At 42.0% G+C, this 19,488-nt stretch overlaps 1 protein-coding gene across 1 annotated transcript; it reads left to right on the plus strand.

The window, feature by feature from the left end:
* Nucleotides 1-287: 287 nt before the first annotated feature.
* Nucleotides 288-17,110, plus strand: SEC11C (SEC11 homolog C, signal peptidase complex subunit). Its single transcript, XM_079108690.1, has 6 exons — nt 288-467; nt 7,708-7,817; nt 11,756-11,905; nt 14,142-14,261; nt 16,169-16,226; nt 16,918-17,110. The coding sequence occupies exons 1-6, from the start codon at nt 381-383 to the stop codon at nt 16,969-16,971; spliced, it is 579 nt and encodes a 192-aa protein (XP_078964816.1). The 5' UTR covers nt 288-380; the 3' UTR covers nt 16,972-17,110.
* Nucleotides 17,111-19,488: the final 2,378 nt, after the last annotated feature.

Raw genomic sequence — 19,488 nt, forward strand, 5'->3', positions numbered from 1 at the left:
TTGGGATTTCAGTTTCTCTTCAGCAGTCACTCCTCCGAGTTTCCCCTAAGATATGCGAATTCACCCACTGCCCCACATTCCCTCCAAAGGGTCGGTGCAGGCTCCTGAGCGCAGTCGCTGCCCTTCCTGGGAGCCCAGGGTCTTCACTGGCCGATGCTCTCGGCCCGCGGCATTCTGGACATGGTAGTTTTCCTCCTCTCGGTTCCTAAGGGGCAGACTGGTGACCGAGACTCGCAAGACTACGATTCCCAGAAGCCCAAGTAAGCAGTCGGTCACGTGGTCCGCAAGGACTCGGGGCCGGTGGGCGGGGCCTGCGGTGCTCCGCAGCTGTCTGTGACAACCGGAGCCGGCGGGCCGTCGCGGCCCCCAGAGACCCCGCCATGGTACGCGCGGGCGCCGTGGGGACGCACCTCCCCGCGTCCGGCTTGGACATCTTTGGGGACTTGAGGAAGATGAACAAGCGTCAGGTAACTGTTGCCCGGACTGGGGGCTCGCCGGGGGTGCGCTGCGGCAGCGGGGAGTCCGGGCTTGGAGAGTAGGGTTTGGACAAGGGCAGCTGCGGGTGACTGCGACCGGGCGGCGACCCGAAGCTCCCTTGCTGGGCTTTCAGAGCCTCTGGGTTCACATCCTCCCAGACCCACGTGTGGACAAATGTGTGCTTTCTTGCACTGACAAGAGCAAATTAGGGGAGGATGGTCTGGAAAGGGAAGAGAATAGAAGCCCAGTGCAGTGGATGCCAGTTGCGCTGGGAAAACGAGGAGAGATGACTGGAGCGCGAGCGACAGCTGTCTGCGCGGATTGAAGGGCCACTCAATGAAGGAACAGATTTCCTTTGACGAATCCAGAGGCCTGACTGCGCGCGCGTGAAAGTGGCAGAGAGGCAGGCAAAAGGGAAGAACTTTTTGACAATGGGAGCTGTCCAGTGATACCTTCCAAGGCTGTTTCTTCCCAGCCGGGGCAGGTTTTTCCCTGCCTAGTGAGCTCACAGGTGATGCTGTCATTGTGGACCAAGCAGTGTTGCGAAGGGACTTCCAGAAGTCTTCTCCAACTTTCCTCTCAGATTGAATCATTCTGGCTGCACCATGGATATGGGAGGCAGTTAGCTGGTTAGCTGAGATTGATTTCTAATTCCTCCGGGATAGGACCGCAGAGGAAAACTGTCCTCTTGTGCTCTCCTTAGCCTGTTATTGGCTATCACCACTGCCTTGGGGTCCTTGTCCCTTCAATATATGGCAAGAGAGAGAAGGGATTGGAAGCCCTCTCAGCCAGGAAAAATGTATTACTTAGGCGTCTAGATAGAGAATTTGGGGGACCCGTAGTGCTCATTATCATGATAGACACTGGAACCTTTTACAAGGGAATTTTGATTGTCTTTGAAAATGGTATTAATGCTCATGATTTTGATGGCATCCAGTTTCAATTATCGTTATATGGAGATGCAGAATGATGCCTGTGACAGGGCATGGCTTACTCCTTTGGGCAGCTTTCTTTTTTTCTGCAGAATTTCAGGCCAGTGTAGCAGTATGGGGGAGTTTGGTGACTTGGATTTCACAAACCGTGTTAAGGATCTGGCTGTGTCTAGGTGTGCATAGCTGATGAGCACCTGTGGTTTCTATGATTAAGAGAAGTTGTAGAGAATACTACTAGCTTGAAATGCCAACAGCTAAAGATCTGAGCATTGATGCTGTTTGCAGGAAGATTCTCTAGGAAACAGCTTTATTTGAAAATCTAAACTATTGGTTAGATTTTAAAAATATTTCTCAAACTGGTGCTGATTACTCATGGCTATAATTGCAGACTGTCAGAGAAGACCTTCTGATGTGTGTGTCAATCCCTAACCCAATTTACCCTTTAAAAGACCTGTGTGTTGCACTCTTCAGGGATGGACCTGTCAGAAGCTGCTTGTATTGCTTATTTTGCTAATCTTCACATTCAGAAGCTCAAATATACTGCCTTGTGTACTTTGTTTTAAAGTTTTGTTTTGTTTTGCTTGTTTCTTTGTCTTTTTTCCCCATCAAATTAGTACCCTGTGACACCTTGTCAGGCCTGCATGCTTTGCCAGTCTTGGAAGCAGGAACTCTTTTCTCTGTTGCCCCCAATTTCTATTAATTAAGGCAAGAGCCACATGCAAAACAAGGACTCTTTGTTTCTACAGTGAGGAAGAAAGAAAGAAATGCAGCTACTGGCATTTCTGCTGCTCTGTAGCCAGAATATGTGGTCTGAAATGTTTTCTTTTTAAAATCGTATAAAGTGACTACTTTATGTTTGGTTGGCAGCGACTCAGTGTGGGCTCACTTCTAAACTCTGCTGGAGTTGTTAAGTGCTAAGCATACAAATTTGGTAGCCAAAGAGGAATACAAACAAAAATGTGGTGGTGTATGTTTTCAATCTCATTCAGTTTGTCAGTAGTTTGGTCAAAATTTTGTTTCTAGATTTCAGGATATCAAACCTACACTCAGACTCATATATACCTTAAAGCTAGGGTGTTGGAAGAGTGACTTGTGGTTTTGTACTTAGTGTAATTATTAGGTGTTTATGTATTTGACCATTTCTTTGGCAGATAGATGCCTGGTTCAAAGGAAGTATTTTTGAGGAATTGATTTTATTTTCTCTCCATGAAGTTTTCAAGCATAGACAATGATAGTGGAAAATATGTTCTTAGTACAAGTTCCTTATTAGGTAAATGAGAAAAATTTATAACTTGCTTTTATTAGGGTGGAACATGATGGTTTGAAAAAAACCATCTAAGTCTAAGAATGGTGATCTTTGTTTAAAACCATGGTTTGGGGGCTTTCCTAATCAGACCTGTAATTCATAGTGAAAGAATGATTGTTTATCAAGTCCTTTAAGTCAAGCACAGCAGGTGGGGAAGGTTTTGAATGTGAACTCCAGTAACAACTTCTGCTTTACACAGATGTGACTTGCAAGACTGATTTTACTTTAAAAAGCAGTGGTTTAACAGTGTACGCTTAGCACTTCAGTTTCCATTTTTGTTCTCCTGGAAATATAGTAATAGTTTCATCACTTACTATTGACACAGTAGCCAAGTAGTTAAAAAATGGTGTAGTTTTATATTGGATTATATTAATTTTCCTGTTTTGATCAAGTGCACCCAAATACCTTAACAGTTGTTTTAGTTTGCATTTTATGTCTCTACTTTCAGTTATATCCTTCATCATGGTCTCAAATTACATATTTCACAATTGTAATATTGGCAATGGGCAATTTTGAACTTTGCTTTTCCTACTTTACGATATATCAGAATATGTTTTAGTGTTTGCCACACTCTTCCAAATGATTATTTTAATGGCCATATAATATTCTATCAAATTGCACTTCCTTTAAACCATTCTTTCCCTTAGGTTTTGGACTTAATCCATACCCAGTATAGGGAGTTTAAACAATAGGAAATAGTTTAAAGAAGAAAATTCAGTGACTTATAATTCTGTCATCCTAAGGTTGCCTCTGGTAGCATCATGGAGCATCTCCTTTTGTTTGTTTTATGGTTTGTTGAGATCCTACCGCAGCTTACATTTTCCCCTCAACATCCTTTAAGTGTTTGATCTAGTCATGGAAGTTATTTATGCATTATTTGGAAGAGAAATCTGCCATTTTCTGTTCAATCATTTCCCTGTTCTTGGTAATTTATTTCCTTGTCCATATTATCAGAAATAAGGCAAAGCAAGCAAGCAAGCTAGCTAGTTAGCTAGCTGGTTGTGATAAATATCTTTGGGCCACACTTTCTTCTCTGCTTTTTGGATGGAATTTCTAGAAGTGGGATTACCTGATCAAGAGTAACTTCTTGACACTAATGCCAGATTGCTTTCAGAATGGTCAAAACAACTTATATCCCCACTACAGCAAGTCTTAGCATTAAAATAAAAAAAAATAAAAATAAATACTTTAAATTTGCTGGTGTGTGAGGTTTGGAAACAGGCAGGATTATTGGTTTGAGCATTTTAAATGTTTATTTGCCACTTATATTTCCTCTTTAGAAAAGTGTAGTTTAAAAATTTTACCTCTTTTTGTTGGGATTTTGGTGTTTTTCTTACTGCTGATGTGTTTGCATTCACCATGTATCTAAGATGTTTTATTTTATCACTATTTATTCAGCAAGTTTGGTATTTATTTTTTGCCAGAACTGTGTTGAAATGGAGGATACAGCCATTAACAAGGCTGAAATATTCCCTGTCTTTGTGGAACTTACGGTTTAGTGTGAAGACACATTAAATAATTATATGTATAATTAAAACCGTAATGGATGCTATAAAGAGGTACAGGATGCAGTGAGAATATGTAATAGGAAGACCTAGGCTGGCCTACAGTAAAGATTGGCAAACTCTAGTGGTCCGCCTATTTATATAAACAAAGTTGTCATGTGGAGATTAGCCATGTTCATTCTTCTATATCTTGTCTCTGGGTACTTTCTGGCTATAGTGGCAGAGTGAAGTGATTTTGATTGATACCATGTTGTCATGTGGCCTGTAAACCTAAAATATTTATTGTCTGGCCCTTTACGCAAAGTTTGCTGACTCCTTGTCTGGCAAATCAGGAAAGGCCTCCCTTGGACACTGGTGTTTAAATTGGGACTTAAAGATGAATGAGTGCCATGGGGTCCAGGGGCAAGAGCCTCTGGGCAGAGGAAGGAGCTGAGTAAAGGGCCTGGATTGGGAAGGAGCATTAGCTCCTTTTTAGAGCTTTTTGGAGCATTAGCAGATACAACAAGTACAGCTGGGCATGGTGAGCTTCCTGAGCTGAAGCTGGCAATAGGGGTACTTCCCAGCTGTATCAGACAGAGCCTTTGAGCTTGAATTGAGGTTTGGTCTTAATCTTCTGAGTTGTGGTAGGCAATTGAAGGGATTTAAGTGAAGTGTTGATGTGACCAGATGACCAGATATACATGTGAAAAAATGTGCTAAGTGTAGAATAGGTTGGAGGAGGTGTGTATGGATCTCAGGAGACCTGTGGCAGGCTCGTGCAGGGCTTTGACGGGCTCTGTGGGTTAGACGTGAATGGTGGCAGTGGGAATAGAGAGAACTGAACACATTCTGGAAATGTGTAGAGGTAAACTGCGGACAGTGGATGGGTAGGGAGCGTCTCCAAAGAACTGGGTGGTGATGCCCCTTATTGTGCTGGACAACACTTGCCCTGCAAGTTTTTTGGAAAAGGAAAGTTCAGTTCTGACATGTAGCATTTCAGCTACCTTTAAAGACATGCAAGTGTCAGGTAGGTGGTTGGGAATCTCAGGATTGGGTGTAGGTAGCATGGTGGTACCAGCGCCACCATTGGCACGTTCAGATGGAGGTGGAGGAATGGCAGGAAGGCAGAGAAGAAGGTCTTCAAAAGTGGACTCTCAGATTTCTGCCTGGGGCTCTTTTGAGAAGTTTGGCTGTGAAACAGGAAGAGTGTTTAAGGTGGAGGAGGATGTGAGGTAGAGGAAGGGTTCAAGATGGAGCAACTTAAGCTGATGGGCAGGAGCAGTGGGTTCACCTTCGCTGTGCATCAGGATTACTGGATAGGCTGTTCACGAAACATGAATGTTCCCCTCCCCTCCAACGATCCGCTTGTTTTGGGATGAAGGCCAGGTGTCCTACTTTGAAAGGCTTCCCACTTAATTCTGGAGTACAGTCAAGGTTGAGAACCAGTGGTGTAGAGCATGGTCCCAGACCAGCAGCTTCAGCATCACCTGGCAGTTTGTTTGAAATGCAGTCCTCAGGCCTCCAGATGATTCTAGTATACCCTGAGGTTTGAGAATCACTGCTCTAAAGGGTGGTCCACACACCCAGAAATCAGACTCCTATAATGACATGGCTCTTCCTTGTTAGCTCTTCCTGAATGTCTTTAGCTGCATTTCTCCAGGTCCTGTGCATTTTTAAAACTGTATTTTGATGTATTTAAAACTATATTTAAGATGGCAGTTTATTTTTTAATTGATACATAATCATACAGATTTATGGAGTGCAATAGGATGTTTTAATACATGTATAGATTGTGTAATGATCAAATAAGGGTAAGTACATATCTGCCACCTTAAACCTTTATCATTTCTTTGTAGTAAAACATTTAAAATCTTCTCTTCTGATTATTTTGAAATATACTGTACACCCTACTATGCCATAAAACACCAGAACTTGTTCCTAAACTGCTTTTAGCCCTCAAAAGGAGGACTGTTCTATTTCAGTTGAAATTAAATTTGGGTATTTGAGGAAACGATGTTCAGAGCCATATAATCCGGGTCCTAGTTCCAAACCCAGTTCAAAAGGGTGTTCTGGAGAGCTGATAGGTAGGTAAGATGGGTCTGACTGATCTAATTTCACTTCCTCTGAAGCACCACTAAAATTACATTAAGGAGATTTCAGAAATCATCAGGTATTCCGAAATAAGGAGGCCAGGCAAGGAAACAAGTTCAGCCAGATACTAGAAGTTTCAGAAAAGATGTAGGAATGGTAACTGACATTGCCTGAGAAAGCAATATTGACTTGGGCAACTTTCTCACCTGTGTTTTAAAAATTATTTTATTGATGCATCATAATCGTACACATTGGCAGGAGTCATCATTGCATATTCACGCACGCACGTGATACTACAGTATGATTTGGCCAGCATCATCCCCCAGTAGCTCCCTGTCCCTCCACTCTTCCCTGCTCCTGGTCCCTTTCCTCTACCCCACTGATCTCCCTTTGATTTTCATGAAATCCCCCAACACCTTTCTTTTTCCTTTTTCCTCTCTAGCTTCTGCATATGAGGGAAAACATAACGGTTGACGTTCTGAGTTTGGCTTATTTCATTTAACTTAATGTTCTCAAGTTACATTCATTTTCCTTTATGGCTGAATAAAGCTCCATTGAGTATATTTGCCACATTTTCTGTATCTATTCATCCACTGATGGACACCTAAGCTGGTTCCATAGGCTGTGGTGAATTGTGCTGCCATAAACATAGGTATGTATGTACTGCTGTACTCTGCTGACTGTAATTCTTTAGGATAAACACCAAGGAGTGGTAACCTGGGTCATATGGTGGTTGCCTTCCTACTCTTTTGAGGAACCTCCATACTGACTTCCATCATCCCACCTTGTGGGTGTCTTAACCAAATATTTGCTGTTTACCTTTTTAAATGCTTATGGAAAATTTAGCATGTGGGTATTTAAAGGTTTTGTTCCGTTTTAACAGGTAATTTTCAGATGCAGAAGCCTCATTGCTAAATGCTATAGTATTGTGACCCTTTCACTTGAGGCTGTCTTTGACTGTGGTATTGAGGGGTAGTTCTGGGTGGATTCACACTAGATGTGCCAGACTCTGAAGGTTAGGCACATGCTCTTGTCACAGAGCTGTAGCCTGTGACTCCTCTAGAGCAGGAGGCCCTGGTGGCGGAACTTGAGAAGCAAGTTCCCTAAGGGGTTTAAGATGCTGGGAAACCCTGGAGTGGTGTGCAGAGGCTCACTGGGACTGCAGCCGAGCAAGCCCTGAGTGTGAATTGCTCTGATTTGCCCTTTGGGTCTCACTGAAGGAGACTCTGTCTGGAAGACTTATTCCATGGCTGAAAATTGGAATGCTACCTGATTTTTTGTTTTACCGTGTATTAATTAGTTCCATGAGCTAAAAATTACATCTTTTTGTTTCATTTCATAAGCAGGTCTTTAGGTTTGGGTGTGATAAGTATTTCTGCCGTTGGTTTCACTTTGGGCTTGACTCTTTTCGTTCCAGCTCTACTACCAGGTTTTAAACTTCGCCATGATTGTGTCTTCTGCGCTCATGATATGGAAAGGCTTGATCGTCCTCACGGGCAGCGAGAGCCCCATCGTGGTGGTGCTGAGGTAAGTCCCACCAGCTGGCCTGGGCGTTGTCACACTGCTTAGCCAAGGCAGAGATTAGGGGTGCCTTGAGTGAGAACCTGTGTGACAGCTATGATTCAGGATTTTAATTGGATAAACTTGGTTAGAGCTCTCTTTATTGGTATCGGCTTTGAGAATGTCTCAGTTTTTCCTGTCTTGTTGAAGATCTTATCCTTGTTCAAAAGACATTTTAGAGTTTTAATCATGGTAGGGCTATACATTTAATCCACTTTAAAATGACAGTTTAGCATATAGTATTAGTGCCTTGTTGGTGTGCAAATTGAGTTTTAAACATGATTAATTCGGAAACGCTCCTTGGTCCTCTTCATGGAATAGCAGGCTATGTGTCTCCCTGTGCCCAGCAAGGGCCTGGTCTTTCTCCGGGCTTCTTCAGTGCTACTGGTGGTAGTGCTACTATCTTCTGGAGACTATTATGCGTATGAAAGTGTGTTTATTTCAGAAGAGTGAATACTTCAGTCAACTTCATGCAGTCATGAAATCATCCAAGGAGAAACACTTAAGTCAATTTGAAATCATGTGACCATGTTTGGGAGCTGGTAGGTGCTGCAGGATGCTCTAGTCCAGTGAGTCTCAGTACATGGGTCTACTGCTACAGGCTCGGGAGGGGCAACAGTCATGTGGGCAGAGTCACAGCTGACCAGGCAGGAGCCAGTGCCAAAGCCAGTGCCCTTTCCCTCCCCGGGGCCTGCTCTATGTAACAGGTTGCAGCCCTGTCCACACTTCCATGTGACTGGCCAAGGGGCACACTTGTAGGGATGCTGAGTTTTCACAAATGTAGAAGCCTGAGGATAGGGTGGCTCACAGCAGATCTGAGGGGACCCTGTCTCACTGGTCTTCACACCATGCTCTGGGAGGCCCCTGAAGTTGTGAGTAGATGAGGAGGGAGGAGAGGACCAGACTTCTGGACCCCCAACACCTTAGCTTTACTTCATTTGCATCATCTCCACTTTTAGATATTTTATCTGGTCATATTTCATTTAAGGAAGGACTTTAAGGACCGCCCCCCCATTTTGTTTTCCTTGAAGGAGAAGGGGGTTCAGTGGTGGAGTCCATGCCTGGCATGTCTAAGGTCCTGAGTTTGGTTTCTACCACCACCACCACCACCACCACCACCACCACCACAACAACAACAACAACAAAAAAAAAGGAGGAGAAGAAGAGGAGGAGGAAGAAGAAGAAGAAGACCTCAAATGTAGATGAACTGTCTCATCTAGCAGATAACGAACCTGGGGCCTAGTAAGACCAATTCACAAGCATCTCACGATGACTGTGTGATTTGAGAAGGAGGCCCAGTGATCTACATCCAGCGTTGGCAGGAAGACCCAGTGATCTGTGACACACTGGACAAGAACATCCTGGAGTCATTTGATTTCAGATTGATTTAAGTTTTTCTCCTTGGCTGACTCTATGGCTACATGAAGAACAACACTGGATCTGAGATCTCTGGCCCTCCTTCTCAAATCACACAGAAATGCTTCCACGTGGAAGTCACTGTGAGAGTGTAGTGAATGCGAACTTTTAAAAAAAAGCATCCTTTATTATTCTAAAGCCTTTTGGTTTGGCAGCATAAAGCTTTAATATCCCAAGGGCTATGTGGACTTGGGGGAAACCCCTGTCTGGGAGGAAAGCAGCTATAAGCTGTTATTAGGAAATATTTAAAAAAGCCACCTCCCCATGGGACAGATCCTGTCCCTCATGACAAGTTCAGTGTGCTCTTCTGCCTTTGAGACTTGTGGAGGGAGGTTTTCCTCACCGCAGTCCTGTTCCCATGGACCAAGACCATTTTCTATAAATGTCTTCCCACTGTGCGTCTTCAGGAATTCTGTGGAAGAAGTAGAGATGAAGCCATAGATGAAGAGATCATCTTGAATATTTTAGCTGCTGTTCTTTAAAAGAACAATAACAACAAAAAAGACAAAACCCTGAAGCAATTATGTGTCATTATCAGAAGACAAAATAAAATTCCATGTTGGGGAACAAAGAAAACACCCAAATTTGTTTCGTTCAGATATTTTCTTTTCTTGCCCTTCTGGCCATTTCTGTTGCTCATGTTCTCTGTTTTTATTCATATTTCTTGGTTTTGAGTGCTGATGTGATACCTGGCAAGGGGGCACTGGTTTTGTCACTGAAGGAGGTCTGAGAGATTTCTGGCAGGGGGACCTCAACACAGAACAAGTGGGGATCTTGATAAATGTCACAGAAATGAATTTAAGAATGTGTCAGCTGAGGCAGAGAGACTTAGTTAGGAAAGCAGAGACATCTTCAAGGGATCATGTGGGCACCTCAAGAGTTGGGTAAAGTAAGGAGTGCAAGTTCAAGGGAGAATGGAGGCCATCTTGAGAGTGGGAACTGCTTTAGGGGTTCTCAGGCTCTTTGAAAGGTTACTTGATGAGGGGTGGGCATGGAAGTTATGTGAGAATGACATCAGCCTTGTGGTCTCAAGATGGTTTATGGTGATCTGGCATTTCTCAGGATCCTTAGGCTTGACAGGGTCTCCATTATCTATCAGTAGATACCTTTGGAAAGTGCCCAATGTATAGGTCTCTTTAAATATTGTGTCTCTATGCTTAATATGTTTATTGTAAGGCTAATTAACCGTACACAAGATAGTTTTCATAAGTGGATGGATTTGTGGTGACTAAGATTTACAGAATTCCCAGAAATTTGAAAGTGGCAAGCCTGGGAGAAGAATGACTTGGGAAATGACAGGCCTAGGAAAGGTAGGCAGAACTTTAGATTAAAATTATGTTCCTTGGGGCTGGGGTTATAGCTCAGTTGTTAGAGTACTTGCCTTGAAAGCATGAGGCCTTGGGTTCAATTCCCAGCCCTGTAAGAAAAAAAAAAAAAAAAAGAAAGAAAGAAAAAAAAATTATGTTCCTATTCCTTCCTTTTGTCTCCTCCCTACGTGTCTTTTTATTTCTTGCATCCTACCTCAGTTTCATTTTAAAATAAAGCTCCCAGCAGGTGCTCAGTGACAGGCCTGCCTCCTTCCTGCATTCTGCATCCCTAGGGAAGTTCAGGGGGCCGGAGGACTGGAGAGGAGGGCAGCCATGTGCTGTGCTCGCTGCTTCCTCCCTTTCCTTCTGGACAGACGTTGTTCTCTGCTGCTTGGTTGCTGCCCGTCCAGTCACAGTTGTAGGTCTTATTCTCTTCTCGTGTATTAGCATGAGCGAGTGTAAATGAATTCATTTTTAAATTCCGGCTCCTAGGAGATTGCAGCTCACTTTGTATCCACCGAACATTTTTGGCATGAGTTCAAACTGGTATGAACTGGTAGTGTGGGGATTATCTGTTGACCTCCACATCAAAATTAGTCAATCTTCGTTACGACTGGACTTTTGTAGGACATGGTGGAAAGGATGATGCTGCAGGAAGCGAGACCTGGGTTCACATTTTGTCCCAACCCTCGGCGAGGCTTTAGGGCAGGTCCTGCTTCCTAGGGTTTCATCACTTGTCTGCTTTTCTTTCCTTAAACAAGTAACAGTGTCCTGGGTGCTGGGGTGAGTCAAGGAATGAAGGAATTGCCCTCAGGCATTAGCCAGCTATCATAACCCCCAGTTCTGAACAAAACCAGTCACATATTGGTAGAGGTAAGACTTGTTTGAAGGCTAAAACTGGCAGCTTTTACTGTGCAGAGCCCACATTTTCCTTGGTTCTTTTCTTCCCTAATGCAAACTGCACAGGGGCCTTTCAGTGCCCTTTCCTGCCTGGATCTGGGTAGAAAGTGTTTCCTCTCTCACATACTGTCAACGGAGCCAGAAGGAAACCACGGACTGGGTTTGTAGCGTCTGAGACTTGCTTGACTATTGATGGCAATTTCAGCTCTGACAGGTAAGTTCATCATCATGCCCTCTTGGACTCTGAGTGATGCTGATGTTCACTTTTGTGTTTCCTTCCAGTGGCAGCATGGAGCCGGCCTTTCACAGGGGAGACCTTCTCTTCCTCACCAATTTCCGGGAAGACCCCATTAGAGCTGGTGAAATAGTTGTTTTTAAAGTTGAAGGACGAGACATTCCAATAGTTCACAGAGTAATCAAAGTTCATGAAAAGTAAAGAGACCTTACTTCTTCTTTTTGCTTTGTTTTTGTAAACTTTGGTAGATGGGTATAATGGTGAATTAAAAAGTAGTAAAAGCATTGGCTTAAGTTCCTAGTTGTGCCATTTACTAACCAAGTGACTTTGGACCAGCTGCCTCCTTCTGTAAGGCAAAAGTGATAATATTTAACCCACAATAACTCATCAGGTGATTGAGAATTAAATGAACTAATGTTTACAAAAGCACTTAAAAAGTTAAATTACTGCACAGATGTAAGGTGGAATGTGTTACATTAGTTATTTGAAGGAGTCTTGAAATCACATTGTAACAGGATTATTTTGATACAATAATTATTTTCTGAAGTGCAAAAAAGCTAGCTATTTCTCTGTCCATTTGGCGAAAGTGGAATTTTCAGCAGTCATATTAGCCCTAGATGGATAAAAATTCCTTTCCCTGGGCTGGGGTTGTGGCTCAGTGGTAGAGCGCTTGCCTAGCATGTGAGAGGCACTGGGTTCGAGTCTCAGCACCACATAAGAATGAATAAAATAAAGGTCCATCAGCAACTAAATATATGTATAAAAAATAATTTTAAAAAATTCCTTTCCCCCATCTCATCTCACTATTTGATCATGGCATACCCTGCATTAATTCTTCCCTTGCTGACAGCCTTGCCTTTCCCTAAGGTGCTGGGATGACTTCAGACCTTAATAAGGTCTGGTTTCTCTTTTGGAACCAAACCATTTACCTCTAGTTCAAATATAGAAAGTTTCCATGAGACAGTTGAAAATGTAACATTTTATATACTTGATTATTCATTTGCCTTTTTGTAATTTAGTGTAGAATTTTTACCAACATGATTTATAGAATTAAATGTAGGTATTTATATCTGTTTTATATCTTTTAATGAATGGAGATATAATCTCAGAGAGAGAGAGAGAAACTATTCATATACTTCTGGTATTAGAGTCTCATTTCAGTCACTGCTCCCAGGTGTTCCCCAAAGACACTGATCCTTAAAATGTTCAGTGCACTCTGCGTTGAACATCAGGACCCTCCATTTGCATTAGTGACCCTGCACTGATTCTGTCCAGTGGTCATTGATGTCTACTTGTTACTGAGGAAGAAACACACTCAGCCATGATGTGACAGTACTCTCACCTGACTTATAAATAATTTATGAAGATGAAAAATTTCAAAGTTGAGGAAATGGTAGTTGTTTCAATTCACCTGAATTGTGAGAAAGTGCCAAGAGTTTTATCTTCTCAATTTCCTATACAACCATGACTGTAAGTCAACATACTCTTTTGGACATGGTTTCAAATCTTGTGGGCTTTAAACATTTTATCTCATTGTAATAGTACATTTTTCATTTGCCTTATTGAAGGACCACCCTCTTTATAGCCCCATACTGCTGCAGGTTTGTGTTTCTAGCATCAAGGCCATCTAAGCACCAGTTTAGAATGCTTAACAAATTCCATCTGTGGCGATTCTTGTTTCCTTGCAAATGGGATTTTACACCAGCATGCTCAGTAGTGAAGCAAGTGGGCATTAACACATTCTGTACTGGGCAAGGAAAAGTTTGAGGATAGCTAAGAGCATCGTTGCTTTTACATTTACTTTGTGCCCCTGTGATCTGGGACCAAATTTATGTCTAGAATGAAGAATGAATAATATAATCCATGTTGACAGATTGGTCCTTGAGGTCTAAGAAGAAATGGAAACAGTTCAGGTCCAACAAGTGTGTTAAATTAGCCTCGTGTCCTGACTTCCAGTCTGGTCTGACTTGAGATGAGTGACTGGAACAGCCTGGAAAAGCTCACTGTCAGCAGCACCTCCGTGTGCTGTGAATCTGGATATGGAAGAGTCGCACAGGGGTTACTCACACATTTGCCCACTGATGAATACTCTAAGCTAGGTACTCGCCTTTCCTTTCTTCTGAGGAGGCGTGAGGTGAAGAGCAGCTCTCTCGTGGCTGGAAGCCAGTCCTTGCCTTCCCTTGGCACTCTGCCCTGCTTCACCGTTGTCAGGGTTACTTGCATGTTTTACAGTCTAAGTCTACAGAATTGTCACTATATTGTGCTGCATCTGAATGGCTATCTCTAAGCACTCATCTTAGACCAAAGGAAGATCAAGGATTCCTTGACTGCTTTCTAAATGCTCTTGTCTGACCATAACATTGTGCAAACTGATTCTTTTTAATGGTACTGTGTTAAAAATAATTTTTGAGAGGACATTATTTTGCTTTCCAGAGATAATGGAGACATCAAATTTCTGACTAAAGGAGATAATAATGAAGTTGATGATAGAGGCTTATACAAAGAAGGCCAGAACTGGCTGGAAAAGAAGGACGTGGTGGGAAGAGCACGAGGGTGAGCATGAGCTTTCACGTTATATCAGCAGTTCAGCAACCAGGAAAACATTTAGAAGGAAACTACAGTTAGAGGATAATGGAATCATTCATGGCAAATGTGGCATGTCCGCAGCATTCTAAGTTGTTCTGGTTTGTACTGTGAAGACCAAAGAAAACTTAGAACTGTCAAAGGATCTAAAACTGAATCCCATGTTATCTTCATCATGGATTTAACTCTTTCAGATCCTCACACAGGGATTAGTTATTTGTGAATTTTAATTAACAATTACAATTAATCCTCCCAGAGGTGACCACTGCTTAGCATTTTGGTGAACATTCTGGATACTCTCTGTGCCTAACAGATATGTGTGGATGCATATATAATTTTACCTAGAAGGAAGTGGGAAATACCTTTTTGTGTCAAACCTATGACTTCATCTTTTACATGGCCACATGTGTTCTATTGATAATCATAGCTTTTGTAACCAGCCATCTTTTGGTAGACATTTTTTTTGGGGGGGTGGCAAACATTTAAATTATTTCCTGTTTTTCACAACTGAAAACGGTTCTTGATAAATCTTTTAATATTAATTTTGTGTGATTGTTCTAGCCTTGAATTCTGCTTCTAATTGACACAGCAAGTGTGTATCTTCTTTTGGAGGACAGGTGGTACTGGGGATTGAACTAGGGGCACTTGACCACTGAGCCACATCCCCAGCCCTCTTTTTGTATTTTATTTAGAGACAGGGTCTCACTGAGTTGCTGAGGCTGGCTTTGAACTTGTCGTCCTCCTATCTCAGGCTTCCTGAGCTTCTGAGATTACAGGCATGCACCATCGTACCCAGCTGGGTCATCTTCTTTTTTCCTTTTTTTTTTTTTTTTGTGGTGCTGGGGATTGAACCCAGGGCCTTGTGCATGCAAGGCAAGCCCTCTACCAACTGAGCTATATCCCCAGCCCCTGTATCTTCTTATTTAAAAACAAACAAACAAACAAAAAAAAGAGTTCTTTTCCTCCCTTTCAATGACCCTTTTCATATTTTACCCTTGTTAGAAATGTGTTCTTGTTATATTGGTCTCACAGCTTCCTCAGGCTGGAGACGCTGGCCACCATTGTGTGAGAAGTAGCTTTATTAATCCGGTTGTGGCTTATGGTCTCTTGCTACCCCTTTAACCATTCTGTTGCACTCCTCAAGTATCTGTGGGGAGATGAGGACGACTTCAGGTTGTCTGCCCTATGTTTCTAGATATCCTGGTAAAAGGCTGTGAACCAGAGAGAGGTGGAAGCCTCTGACCTGACAGGAGGGTACTGTGGGTGTGTTACCTTGCTTCCCACGAGCAGGGATGGTGAGACGGGTGGAAGTGGTTCCACACTGATGTTAATTTGGTCAGCATAATCACCAGCTGTGAACCTGTTCTCTCTGGGATCATAGTCACATTTGCATGTAGGTTATGGCATTCACATTTGTATTCACTGCCCAGTAGACTTGTTAATCTGAAAAACACTGAAATGAAAATATTTTTTTAAAATTACAACCTAATTATCTTTGTGCCTTAAATAAAGCTTTATGTAACAGTAATTTTCATATTGGCCACCTGAAACTTATTTTTCTCCTGAAAAAATAAGATTTGTGAAAGTTGCCTATTCTGTTTGAACATATGGCTCAACTAATGATCTTAAGTGTAGCAAATGAAGATGCGTGGCACTCCTAGTTCAGATCCATGCCTGCTGTCCCCAGTTGCCCCAGCTGTTAGCTCTGATGCGTTTTGCTGATAAAACAGTGTGAAACAGGGGCGAGTCCTGTCCTTACAGCTCTGGTCAGTGGTGTTCCCATGAAGATGTGTTCCTATGGCTGAAACGTGTGTCAAATGTCACTGTCCTCATTATAAACAGTTTTTATATTTCTTCTTTTTATTCCCACAACTTAGGTTTTTACCATATGTTGGTATGGTCACCATAATCATGAATGACTATCCAAAATTTAAGGTAAGAATTGATGCATGTGTCTGTGCCTATTCATTTTTAAATATTATAGCCTTTACTTGTATAATTATAAAGAGGTCATCTTCTTAAGCTGTTTTGCCATTAATTTTTCTGCAGAGTATTTACAATTAACTACAAATTAACATAACCACTTAAATTAACATTTAAATTAATTATTTAAAATAGCTGCTTTTACCTTGTAAGTTTGCAGTGTGTTCTAAAATGGCACTTATATAGTTGTTGCTTATTATTATGGAAATTTTCAAACATACAAAAAAATAGTATAATAAACCCAGCGATGTTTATCTAACAAGTTCAACAGAAACATTATTTCTCTTTTTAAAAAAAATCACTTGGAAAGAAATAGGAATCCTGTGTCAAGCACAGCACCGCCTCTGTGTCAGGCATTTGAGCTGCAGCCCGAGATCTCTTTTGGGGCCTTTAACCATATCGTGCATCGAACAGCTAATTAGGAGAACAAGGCCCGGGGGGAGAGGTCATCTTTTGATTCTTTCATCATTCCAGTATTGAATAAACTTCATCTAAATGCATTTATTATTTTAAATCATTCAGACTGTATCTGAATACATTTTATTATTTAAAATAGCTGCTTTTACCTTTTAAGTTCACAGGCCAAATTTATCTGTAGACCTCAGTAATTTTCAATTTTTTTTTTTTTTTTTTTTGTTTACAGTACGCTCTTTTGGCTATAATGGGTGCATACGTGTTACTAAAACGTGAATCCTAATGTGTGAAGCAGTTCCTGGGACCAGACTGAAGTGAATTCTGTTGAAAAACTAATATATTTGAAATGTTCCACTTTCTGTATAAAAGGAAACCCTGTGGAGACGTTTTTGTCTTGTCCAAATAAATGATTCATCAGTGAAGATGGTTTTCTTTGTGGACTCTGATTGGAATCTGCTCAGTCTCTCGGTAGTCACTTGAAGCTGAGTAGGAGGGTCAGCACTACTTCAAGAACCAGGGTGGGCTTGACCTGCTAGTGGGGACAAAGCACAATCCACGTGATATAGTTGTAACATCTGACTTTCAAAATAAAGTCCCAGCTTTGTCTAGTGGCATTTCTGGTAGAAACAAGTAGGTCCATCAAAGGACATGGCTCCTTGTTTATTAAGGTGTAATGTTGCTAATAACTCCTAAAACTTTTTAGAAGGAATGAATCTGCTTTGTTTTTGTAGTGATATATCTTGAGGTGGTTTGTTCAATTATTTGAAAGTATTTAATAAATTGGAAAACCAGTTTGTACACCTTTGAAAAAACTGCAAAAAGGTGAAGGGGCAGTTTCCTTCCCATTTCCCAAGGACCTCTGCTGTTAAGTTAGATATTTGCACTATAGATAGTCTTTCATCTAAGATAGTCTCTTATCCAAATATTTATCAAGCACTTACACCCAGCCACTGTCTTTGGTGCTAGTCCCAGCCCTAGTTCAGGTCACAGTGTAGCGAGTGGAAGGGATAGTAAATCTATGGTTTTGAAGTAGTGATAGTTGCTATGAAAAAAGATTAAGTGGGGTAGGCAGACAGCGGGTGAAAGGAGAAGCCGTTTTTCATATGGAATTCGGGAAAGATGACCTAAGCAGACATGAGCGAGTGAGGCCCATCAGTCCTGAAGAGCATTCCAGCAACTGCAGAGCTGAGAGGGGAAGCTCGTGGCAGGCGTGAGTGGCTCCTCTCAAGCTCTCAGAGCATGCAGATCCCTTGATGGTGACTAAGCAGGTTCCAGCTCAGGAGGTCTGGGGAGGGGGCATGGTTCTGCATATCTGCCTTGCTCCTGGGGAATGCTGAGGCCATTGGCACCAAGGCCACAAAGTATTAGAGGAATAAAAAGGTGGTCAGTGGTGCTTTAAAATGTACTTCTCAGTTTTACATCCAGCCAGTCAGGTCTCACAAAGCTGCCTCATTCTTTTAGGTTCTAACTCTGATTCCAAGAATTTGGAATCTATAAAAGTCTCAACTACTGTGCTAGTCAGCTTCCCATCTATGTGACAAATGTCTGCAAAAAGCAACTTGGAGGAGAAATGATTTATTTTGGCTCATGACCAGCTTGCTCCCTTGCTCTGGGCCTGAGATAAGCAGAACATCATGGTGGAAGGCATGGCAGAGAAAAGCTGCTCAGGTCTTGGCAGATGGGAGTAGGGGGAAGAGAGGGAGAGAGGGAGGGAGGGAGGGAGAGAGAGAGAGAGAGATGCCTCGACAAGAAATACCCTTCCAGGGCATGTCGGCATGTCCTCAGTGACCTACTTCCTTCAACCAGGTCCCACTGCCTACAATTTCCAAAAGTCCAGTCAGGTATCAATGACTTAATCCAATAAGGTCAGAGTCCTCACAATTCAGTCACTCTCCAAAATCTCCACCTCTAGACATGGTTGCACTGGGGACGAATCCTTCAACACACTCTACATCATAACAGCTGCTTAGGCAGTCTCGAGAAGTTACTTACCTTCCCTCCGTTTTAAATGGAGGATCAGAACTGTACTTACCAAACTGGACTGTCATGAATAGTAAGTAGATAATACACTGAATATTGCTAGCACAGTGCTTATCAAGTACATAGTATAAAATAAATGTTACCCTCGAGTACTTTTTCCTTTTTGGACTGTGGCATATTACCCATACAGTCCCTTTCCCCAAGTGAGCCTCTGATTCAGTAAAGACCAGCAGGAGCGCTCCACTGGGGGCAGCTTGCCCTCCAATCCTTTCTCTCTACTAAATAGGTTATTGCAACAATAATGGGCCTCATCCTGTTGAAATCAGCAAAGTGAAAGAAAAAATATTTACACAATACTTTCTAAAAACATTATTTTCTTGTGCCCTTTAATAAATGGTTTTCTTAAGAAAAATAGATTTTTCTGCCCTTAACTAAAAATAGAATTTTAAAATGTTGGGTCAATACTTTATTATTTTATCATCATCTTGGGTTCTGTAGTTGGTTAATATAACCTTAAAAAGGGCTTTTAACATGGCTGAGCTTTTTGGTAATTCTTTGAACATGCCTAACATTCTGAATTGAGCTTTGCAAAGACACCTGAGTCCTAATGTGGCTCAGCTAGTGCCATTTAATTATTGTTGGTTAAAAAGATTTTTTTTTTTTTTTTTTACCCCAGCAATGCTGTTGATGCTTATAAAGTGGAAGTGATAGGAGTTAGTTAATGCTGGATGCAAGTTCTTTTTCTCTGTGAATCTCATTAGCTTCAATGTCTGGAACACATCAACAAGAACCAAGATCTGTATCAGAGCTGGTAATTTAT

Source organism: Sciurus vulgaris (genome assembly GCF_902686455.1).
Source record: "Sciurus vulgaris genome assembly, chromosome: 13".
Classification (NCBI taxonomy): Eukaryota; Metazoa; Chordata; class Mammalia; order Rodentia; family Sciuridae; genus Sciurus; species Sciurus vulgaris.